Source organism: Aspergillus heteromorphus (assembly GCF_003184545.1).
Source record: "Aspergillus heteromorphus CBS 117.55 chromosome Unknown BO70scaffold_5, whole genome shotgun sequence".
Taxonomy (NCBI): domain Eukaryota; kingdom Fungi; phylum Ascomycota; class Eurotiomycetes; order Eurotiales; family Aspergillaceae; genus Aspergillus; species Aspergillus heteromorphus.
In genome coordinates, this window is record NW_020290410.1 from 485876 (window position 1) to 497462 (window position 11587).

At 20.4% G+C, this 11587-nt stretch overlaps 1 protein-coding gene across 1 annotated transcript; it reads left to right on the forward strand.

Moving 5' to 3' along the window:
• Nucleotides 1-33: 33 nt before the first annotated feature.
• Nucleotides 34-11280, forward strand: BO70DRAFT_394008 (sulfotransferase family protein; the record flags this gene model as incomplete). Its single annotated transcript, XM_025546427.1, has 4 exons — nt 34-705; nt 759-987; nt 1965-2025; nt 11259-11280. The coding sequence occupies 4 exons, from the start codon at nt 34-36 to the stop codon at nt 11278-11280; spliced, it is 984 nt and encodes a 327-aa protein (XP_025401825.1).
• Between the last annotated feature and the right edge of the window lie 307 nt (nt 11281-11587).

Genomic DNA, 11587 nt, shown 5'->3' on the forward strand with positions numbered 1-11587 from the left:
TGAGATTGAATCCCACTCCACCTACTCCGTACCATGGAAACCATCAAGTCCGTACTCTACAGCTACCCGCCACCACCCCCACGAACACGCACAAGACCCTTCCGGGTGATCTGCGTCGGCCTTCCCCGATCCGCAACTGAAAGCCTCAGCCATGCGCTGGAAAAGCTCGGTCTTCGGCCCTACCACGGCTGGAATCTTGTGTTCGACTCACCCGAGTACATCGAGCAGTGGGCACGTCTCGCGAAGCGCAAATACGCCGGTGACCCAGATGGAGACGTGCACATCTCGAAGGCGGAATTCGACGCCCTGATTGGCGACCATGACGCGGTGTTGGATTCTGTTCCGGCCATGTTTGCGGCGGAATTAATCGAGGCGTATCCGGAAGCGAAAGTGATCTTGAATACGCGACGAGACCTGGATGCCTGGCATAAGAGTATCATGAAGACGATCGTGGGAATTGAGGATAGCTGGTTCCAATGGCTGATCAAGGTGTTTAATGCGGATATGTTTTGGGTGTGGGAGGTGTATTTCACGTATGCGTATTGCGGGTTGTTTCGGAGCCCGGTGAAGCAGTCTTCCAGGGACGGAATTAGTAGGAACGGGAAGTGGGTGTATCGCGATCATTGCAATATGGTTCGGGGGATGGTGGAGAAGCAGAGGTTGTTGGAGTGGGCCGTCGAGGATGGATGGCGGCCATTGTGTGAGGTATGTTCCCTTTCTATGTTTCGTGTTATGGTTCCTGATGACGCTTGCTTTAGTTCCTGGGCGAAGAGGTCCCGGATGAGCCGTTTCCGAGGGGAAATGACCCGGCTGCGTTTGATGAAATGGCGGCCAAGAGAGTAAAGCCGCGCATCGGGGGAGCTTTGTGTAATATGGCCATTACTGCCATTTCCGTTAGCGTCGTGGCCACTTTGGTAGGGGTTTCTGTTAAAGAAAGGGGGGTGCCCTGGAAGACGATCGGGGGGATATCAAGCACGGTGTTCGCCGGTTGGACTGCCTTGACAGGTTTGGTTAACTGATCAAAGTTTGATCTTGGGGTGAATCGAGTTAAATACCTCTCACATGCTCGCCCAGTCAAAACACGAGTTCAAAGATTAAAGATAGAGATTATCCTGGGCTCAAATTGTAACATTTTCGTTGAGTTGCTAACAATATTCGATCACAATGGAGCATGTGACAAGGTGTCGAGGGAGGAATGGCGGGAAATGCGTCTAACTGGAGCTAAGTACCTCTTGCTATTAGTAGATTCAGAAGGATTAAGGGAAGAGGCATTCTTGGAAGGATTTACCTAGTATTCACACAACATGGGGGTTCGAAATGACGATAAGTCCCCGGCATCCACGGCTGTGATCTAAAAATGGAAGCGATGAAATCATACACATTTCCACATCACAATAGATCCCCACGACTCTCAAGCCACCAGTATATGTCACAGCCTTCATTGTTTCTCCATTCCTCAACGCGGTGCTCCCCTGGTTTCTAGATGCTTTCACGGCGTGAATTTCGCTGACAGGTGGGGAAGACATTTGACGTGAGGAGCTGAGTGATTCGCTCGGGGTCTGATTTAGAGATAATTTTCTACTGCTCTCTGGGCCGTTGGAAGAGAGAAGTGGTAGTAGTAGAACCTGAACGAAAGTTGGTAGGATCCAGGGCCTCACAATGGTCGGATAAGGTGCTCTGTATTTAGAACTGTGGAGGCTAGTTGAAGAACTCGAATCCCGCGATGATCGGAACATAATGACAGTAAAAAGAGAAAACACAACTCGGAAGATATACAAAGCGAGTGAAGCGAGGCATGGATTCTCGGTTGGTAGTGGGTTGGGTGATCTCTGCCAGAGGAAGAAGAAAGACAAACGCCGCCCTTCACCTGACGACTGGCGATCACATGACACGCAGGTCTACCAACTTAGACACACATTTATAGTAGCCTCATTGCGTATAACACGCTGATCCCTATAGCGCAGACCTCCAAGAGAATGTTGGCGGTGGCCGCTCCGGGGCACGTGACCGCGCCTCTTACTTCAGGTGCCGGGATCTCTGGTCTCTGCTCTCTGAATTAACTTATTATTTTTTATTATCTTATATAATTACTTTCTATATTTTTATAAGATTATAAGCTTAGTGACTTGTTATTTAAAAGAGATCTAGTAATTTCTAAATATTTTATAAATATTTTTTATTATTATAAGTAGAGTGGTTATACCTAACTGTTATATCTTAATCTAATCTTAACTATAATCTGATGATTAGATTAAGATATAGAATTCTCTTAACTGTATAATTAAGGATAGGTTATAATTAAGAGATTACTTTAATTAATCTTAACCGCAGATTAGAAAGATCAGATATACTTAAAAGATTAATAATCGCAGATTAATTAATAATTTATACAGAGATCTTATAGAAATAATATATTAATAATAATATATTTTTAATTACTATATTATTAAAACAGATATTATTTAGATTAGTTATTAATTAAAAATCTTATTTTTTAGCTAATAGTAATAATTAATAGCCAGCAGTTCAGTAGCCCAGTAGCTTTTATATTAGATTTTTATAAATAATACTAGAAATCTGAATATATTCAGATTAGACTATTAAAAAGAAATATATAAATTACTATCTAAATTATTTTTTATATTATTCTGATTAATAATTATAATAGTAAAGAGATTATATAATTTAAGTATTTATTTATATCTGAATATATATAATATTACTAGAATAAGAAAGAGCTTAATCTTTTCTCTCTAATAATATTCTATTTTTAGAATTATTATTAAAATTATCTATATTCTTATTCTTACTAATATAGAAGATTATTATTAACTTATTATTTTCTTAATTCTCAGCTATAAATATAATAGAATCCAGAGAAAGATTATTAAGAATATTTTAATATTTCTTAATAATAATAAAATAATCAGTATATATCTAGAGTATAAGAGCTTTAATAATCTTAGAATATAGACAGCTCCGGCGATAATAGCAGATATCCTGAGAATTATTAAAAAGATATTTAATATTAATATTATTAATTATAATAATTAGAAAGTCTCTAGTTATATAATAAAGAATAAAAAACTAATTATAATAAAACTTTTAATAAATAAAAATATTAGAGTATTTAGTAGTTTCTAAATAATTATTAATATAAATCTAATTTTAAAAATAATTAATTTAATCTTTTAGTTTTTAATAATCTATATATCTTCAGTATTAAGATAGATCTTAAGCTTCTTAAATATTATTATAAAAAATAAGAGCTTCTGATATTTTAAGATATTATAAAATATTTTATTTAGATTTAAGAATATACTAGAGAGTGTAAATAATATATTAATATCAGGATTTTACTGATAATAAAAATAGAAGATCTTTTTAAAAATAATTTAATATTTAAGATACTAATCAGTATTATTATCTAATCAGATATTTTTTTTAAATTTTTCAAGTTTTAATATAAAGTCTAGAACTATTATAATTATATAGATATAATCTTTAGTCTGATAGATCTGATAATAATACTTGCAAAGCTTTTAATATATATTCTTCAGATTCTGAAGAATCTCTTTTTTCTAGAGTATCTGCTTCTGTGCTAGTTAATTAATAGACTAATTAAGATAATTAAAAAAATTATTATAAATATTATAGATCTTATAAATTATAGATCTACTATTCTCTAATAAATAAAAGATAAAGAGAAAAAAGAGATATAAAAGTAGAGTGGCTTAACCTGACTGTTATATCTTAACCTTAACCTGGCCATAATCTGATGATTAGATTAAGATATAAAAAATTTTTAACTGTATAATTAAGATTAGATTAAGATATAATTATTATTATAATTATTTATATTTATTAATTAGAAAAATTAGATATAATAAATAAATTAATAACTATAGATTAATTTATAATATATATATTTTTTTTATATAGATAATATATAAAATATAATATATATTTAATTATAATATAAATATAATAATATTCTTTAAATATAGTCTACTACTTGATCTACTTAATTAATTATTTTAAAAAATATATTATATTCTAAAAAAAGTTTTTATAGAATTTAATATAAAAAAAATAAAAAAAAATATAAAATATTTATTCTTTATATTATTTAGAATAATAATTATAATAATATAAAAATTATAAAAATCAGATCTTTATTTTTATCTAAGTATATATAATAATTAAAAATTTAGATAAGACTAGTTTTTTTAATTTTAATAATAATTTATTCTCTAAATTATTTTGAAGATTATTTATATTTTTATTTTTATTAATATAGAAGATAGTAATTATTTTATTTTTTTTTATTTTTTAAATATAAAAATAATTAAATCTAGATTAAGATTATTAAATATATTCTAATATTTTTTATTTATAATAAAATAATTAATATATATTTAAAGTATAATTATTTTAATTATATTAAGATTAAAATAGCTCCAGTAATAATAATAGATATCTTAAAAATTATTAAAAAGATATTTAATATTAATATTATTAATTATAATTAAAAGAAAATCTCTAGCTATTTAATAGAGAATAGAAAATTAATTATAATAAGATTTTTAATAAATAAGAATATTAATATATTCTGTAGTATCTGGAATTATATTAATTTAATTAAAAATATCTTAAGAAGCTATATATTTTTAATATTTAGATATATCTTAAGTTTTTTATATATCTTAATTATAAATAAGAATCTCTAATATTTAAAAATATTATAAAAATCTTATTTAGATCTGATAATAATCTAGAGATTATTAATAATATATTAATTATTAGATTTTAATTAGAATAGAAAAAGAATATTTTTTAAAAATAATTTAATATTTATAATATTAGTTAATATTATTATTTAGCTATATATTTTTTTTAAATTTCTTAAGCTTTAATATTAGATTTAGAATAATTATAATTATATAAATATAGTCTTTTATCTGATAAATATAATAATAATATTTTTAGAGTTTTTAATATATATTATATAAATTTTTAAAAATCTTTTTCTTTTAGAATATCTGTTTTTTTTTAGTTTATTAATTAAGTAATTTAGATAATTAAAGAGATTATTATAAATATTATAGATTTTATAAATAATAAATTTATTATTCTTAAAAAAATAGAAAATAAAAAAAAAAAAATATAAAAACTTAAAAAAATATTTTATTTATTTTTATTTAATTATAATAGAATAAAAATAATTAATATTATTATATTTATAATACTGAATAAAACTTTTAATTATTTAATAAAGATTAAATATCTAATAAATTATAAGATAAATTAAGTTCTAATAGATTTTATAATTAAAAAAAAGATAATAAACTAAGCTAGATTTAAGTTATTAAATAAATAAAAACTTTTTATAATATTAAAAATTTATATTTATAAATTATATAATCTTCTGAATTTATAATTAAGAATTAATATAATAAATTAATTAATAAAAAATTTCTAGAAAGTTTTTATAAAAAAAGATTTTATATTAGTTTTTTACAGACAGCTTCTAGAATATATTTTTTTAAAAATTTTTAAAATATTAAAAAAAAATTTAAGATTTTTATTATTATTTTTTGTCAATAATATGGGCAGACTCGCCAGTTTGCTGCCTAAGGCTCATCAGTTTGCGGCCTCAGGCCAGTTGGCTGTCTTAGGCTATCAGTTAGCAGACTAATAATTTCAAGTTCTGTTTATCCTGCAGCAGAGTAAGAGATCTTATTTTTATTAATTATTCTAATCTCTATTTAATTACTGATTTTATTATTCTCAGCCCTGTTTTATTTATATAATTTTTATATAATTTTTATATAATTTTATATATTTTTATATACTTTTAATAGCTAATTAATTATAAATATAAATAAAAAGATCTCTTAGTTTTTAATTAATTTTTTAATAAGTTTTAATCAAGTTAAATTAGCTTTTAATCTTTTTTTTATTTATTTAATCTTTAATTCTTTTTATTATTTTTTTTATCTTTCTCTTATTTTTCTTTTATCTTTATCTTACTTTTATCTTATTTTTATATTTAATTTATATAAGAAAGTAAGAGTTCAGTAAAGTCTTTTTAAAAGATTAAAAAAAAGTTTTTATTTAATTATCTAATCTTTAATTTTTTTTATTTTTTATTTCTCTTATTTTTCTCTTACTTTTATTTTATTTTTATATTTAATTTATATAAAAAAGTAAAAGTTTAATAAAGTTTTCTTAAGAAAAGTTCTTATTTTTTAAGAAAAGTTCTTAGTTATAAGCCTGATTATACTCTTATATTAATTTTTTATTAATATTTCTAAGACTCTTTATATTTTTTTATTTTTTTTATTTTTATTTTATCTCTAACTTAAAATTTATATAAAAAATTATAGAATTTTTAAGTAAAAAATAAAATTTATTTAAATTCTTAAATTCTTTTAATTATTTTTTTATTATATCTTAAAATCAGTAATTTAAGAAAGTTTTTATTATTTTTAATAATTAATCTGATTAATTTTTTTAGATTAATTAAATTTAATTATTTGCTATTAATAAGAATATCTAAAAATATATAAATTTAGATTTATCTAAGAAATCTAATTATTTTATTAAGCTAGTTATTATATCTATTTCAGACTTTAATTATTATATTATTTTAATAATAGATCTTAGTAAATCAGACTATCTTCTATATTAGAAAATTATAAATTAATTTAATTATTAATTTAAGAAATAAAAAAAAATTATCTCTGAACTAGTCTTTTTAAGTTTATTAATAAATTTTATATTAAATAAATAAAATTAATATATTATACTTAATTTAGAAAGATTTTATTAAATTTTATAAGCTTTAAAGAAAAGAATTACTTCTATTAATTAGTTTTATATAAGAGAAATTATTAATAAATATTATAAACTGCAATTCTCAGGAATAAAGAGTTTTATTAAGAATTATATAATTTAATAGAAGCTTGTTTATTCAGAAATAATAAAGCTAAAATTAAGTAAGATTATTAGTTTTATTTAAATAATCTATAATTTTCTTAAATTAATTCAGAAAACAATAAATAATTTTATAATAATTTAATAATTAAAATTAATTAATAATAAGAATAATCAGAAAGAACTATTTAAATTTTTTAAGATAATATAAAGAGTATATAATTAGATTTATCTAAATTTTTAAATTAGATAATCTATTAAATTAATTAATAATAACAGTAATAAAATCAGCTATATCTTCTTTTAAGATCTTTTAGATAATTCTAAATCAACTGTTTTAATAACTGTTTTAATAATTAAGTTAAAACAAACTTTCTAAAATAATAAAATATTAATAAAAAAATAAAGATTTAAAAATTAGTCCTGCCCATGCAAATTAAACAAGAATAATAGATTTTATAATTTTAATAATTATTTTTATATTAATAAGAAATTAAGAGATTCTAAATAAAAGTCTGAGATTAAAATCTTAAACTATTTTAAAAATATTTTTAGAAATAGCTTTAAATTAAAATATTTCTTTAAATAATACTATCAGACTTATTAAATACTGTTTTTATTTAATAAGAATAATAAAGTAACTAATAAAGCAGAAAAGATCTTCTTAGTAATAAATTAATAAACTATTTATTTAAAATAATTATTAATATTTTATTTATTTTAATAGATTTTTAATACTACTTTAGATAATTATATCTATAATTTCTTAAATTTTTTTATTAATTATACTTCTATTATAAATAGAAGTAGATTAATAAAAATAAAAGATATTATCTTAGTTATTTAAGATTATAGAATAATTATTTTTTATCTTATTTATTTAAATAAAAAAGATTTATATTTTAAACTTAAAGAAGTAGTCTATATTTTTTAATTTTATATAAATATTCTCTTAGCTGTAAAAGCTAATAAAAAGAGACTATTTTTAAATAAGAAAGATAGATTTCTTAAATAAATAGATAAAACTCTATTATATTAAATTAAGAAAATTAAAGAAATATATTATATTTAATAAGAATAAAAATCTAGTTCTACTATAATTATTATTACTAAATTAAATTAATTAGCTATCTCAGGCTTGCTAGTTCATAGTCTTAAGTTAATTAAACTCTTAGAATACTAATATATAATATCTAGAACAGTTAAAGAATAATATAAAAAATTAGAATATTTTAATAAAAAAGCTCTAAATTATCTAAGTAATTTAGTTTAAAGAATTAATATTATTAATTTATTAAAACAGACTAGCTTAAATAAGCTAAGTTAAATTAAAAAATACTTTATATATAAAATTAGTTAATTAGAAAAATAAATTTTAAGACAAAAATTTAAAAAAGAAAGTCAGATATTTAAATCAATTTATTAAGACTTGATTTATATAATAAATAAAATTAATAAATAAAGATATATCAGCTATTTTTATTATTTTTATTTAAAATTTTATCTCGGATAAGTTCTAACTTTTAAATTAGATATTTCAGAATTAATTATTAATATAATTTAATTAATTATTAATTAGTTTAAAATAATATTTAAGAGATTTTATTCTAATTAAAACTAAAATCTTAATATTTTTCTAATCTAGACTAATATTAAAAATTTATTGATTAGTTATTTATTAATTTATTAGTCAGAGTAAAATCTATATACAGAAAGATTCAGAGCTCTAATTACTTTTAAAATAAAAAATTTATTAATTAATTTAGAGCTTTTTATATTTTTATAGTCTGAAATAATAGATTCGGCTATTTTTATTTTAAATAGAATATTAAATAAATAATTAAATTAAAAAATATTATATAAAACTATCTAAAAAAATCTTTTATAATTATCTAAAAAATCAGATATTTTCTGTTTAAGAAAGTATAAATTATATATTTATATTTAAATTAATAATTTACTTAAAAAAAATAAACTAGGGCTCAGAGTTTTAATTAATTATCTAATTAATTATTAGATAATTAATATTTAGCAGATCTGGGTATCTATTTTTAAAAGAGTAATTTTAGCTTATAATATTATTTTTAATAAAAATTTTAATTATAAATAATATACTGAATTAGAAAATCTATTAATAAAATAAGAAATAATTAAATTAATTAATTCTATTTAATTAAAATAATCAGATATCTCTATTTCTGAAGAATCTGAAGAATCTAATATAAATAAGAATTTTTTTAATTTAGAAATATTAAAACAAATATTTAAATTTTTATTAAATAATTAATTAGAATAAGATTAGTTAATAATCTCAGACTAGTTAGCTGTTGAATCAAGCCAGTTAACAGTCTTAAGTAATTAATTAAATATTTTATAAAATAATAATATAATTATAAAAAATTTATTATTTTTATTATCTAATCTATCTTCTTTACTATCTTAGATTCTTATTAATAATTTAAATATTAATAAGCTGATTAATAAAACTAAGTTCTTAGATATTAAATTAATTAGAGATTTGAAATAGATCTGCTCAGAATTATCTAATTTTAATTTTAAAAGAACTAGACTTATTCTTTAAATTATTTAAATAATAATTAATTATATTAATAAGAATAAAATTCTTTATATTAATTTTTTATTACTTTTATCTCTGTCTATTAACTGGCAAGAAATAAGAAATTATATATTTTCAAGCTAATTTACTCAGGCTGTTAAAACTGAAATTAATTAATTAAAAGCTCTAAATATTTAGAATATATATTTAATTTATAAAATTAATAGAGCTGAAGTATTATTATTAAAATAGATATTTTTATATAAATTTAATAAAACTAATTATCTGACTGGTTTTAAAGCCTGAATTTATATTAAAAATAATTTATAAATATTTGATTAGTTAAAAATATATACTAGTATTTTTATAGTCAGATTTATACAGATTCTTTTAGTTTTAATTATTATATTTGATCTAGAAATTAATTAACTAGATATAATTATTGTCTTTTTTAATAGTCTTATTAAGAAGAAAATCTATATAAATCTAATTTCTGAATTAAAAAATAAATAAATAGTTTTTCTATTATAGAAAGTCTTATATAGATTAAGATATTTATTATTTTTTTAATAAAATATTCTAAAATAGAGATTAATAGTTCTAGGGCTTAAGTCTATTCAGAAAAATTAATATATTTTTATTAATAAATTTATAATTTTGATAATTTTTGTGAATAATATAATTTATATATTTTATAAATTAAATTATTAAAAATTTAATAAATTTAAGTAAGAATTAATAATATTATTTAAATTCAAAGATCTTAGAGAGGTTAATTTATTTCTTAATATTTAAATCTTATATAATTATCTAAATAGAAAGTTATAAATTTAATAATTAAACTATATTAATAAGATTATTAATAAATTTAATTTAGAACAAAGAAAAAGCTCTAAATTCTTATTTTTAAATAAGAAATTAGTAAAGGATTCACTTTATTAAATTATTATTAATTAAATTTATAAATTTTAGCAGAAAATAGAATCAGCTCTATATTCTATAGTTTGGACTAGATCTAATATTATTAAATTATATTAATTAATTTCAGAATATTTAATTAATCCAAGCCCTAAATATCTCAGGGCTGTGGATTATTTAATCTTTTATTTAAAAAAAATAAAGAACTTAATTATTAAATTTAGCTCTAGTCTTATTTTATTTTATATAATTAGTAATATTAGTTTTGCTGATAATTAAGATCACGCTAGTTTAATAAAGTATATTATTTATTTATTTAATAATCTTATTAATTAGCTAAGCAAAAAACAGTATTATATAATTTTTTTAATTACTAAAACTAAATTATTAGTTCTAACTACTGCAGTCAAGTAATTTCTTTAATAAAAAAGATTTTTTAAATAAATAGGATTTAATCTTAATTAATATTTCTTTATATTATATAATAATTATTAAATAGTTAAAATTCTTACTGATAAGAATTTTCTATTTTAGACTAGTCTGAAATATATTAATATTACTAATTATTAATTAAGATAAGAAGCCCTAAATAAAATAATTAATATTTAATAAATATTTATTAATAAAATATAAATAAATAGCCTGACTAAGCAGTTTCTTGATTAGAAATATACTTAATTTATTAAATAATTAAATATAATAATTTATTAAATTTTATTATTATTATTTTTTATTTTTAATAATTTATTTATTTTAGTTTTTCTGATATTTTATCTTATTAAAACTACAGGGATATATTAATAATATAGATAGATTTATTAGTTTACTGTCTAAGACTTATTAGTTTGCGGTCTCAGGCCAGTTAACTGTCTTAGATTATTAGTTAATAAACTAATAATTCTGAATTCTGTCTATCCTGCAGCAGAGTAAGAGATCTTATTTTTATTAATTATTTTAATCTCTATTTAATTACTAATTCTATTATTCTTAATCCTGTTTTATTTATATAATTTTTATATAATTTTTATATAATTTTATATATTTTTATATACTTTTAATAGCCAATTAACTATAAATATAAATAAAAAGATCTCTTAGTTTTTAATTAATTTTTTAATAAGTTTTAATCAAGTTAAATTAGCTTTTAGTCTTTTTTTATTTATCTAATTTTTA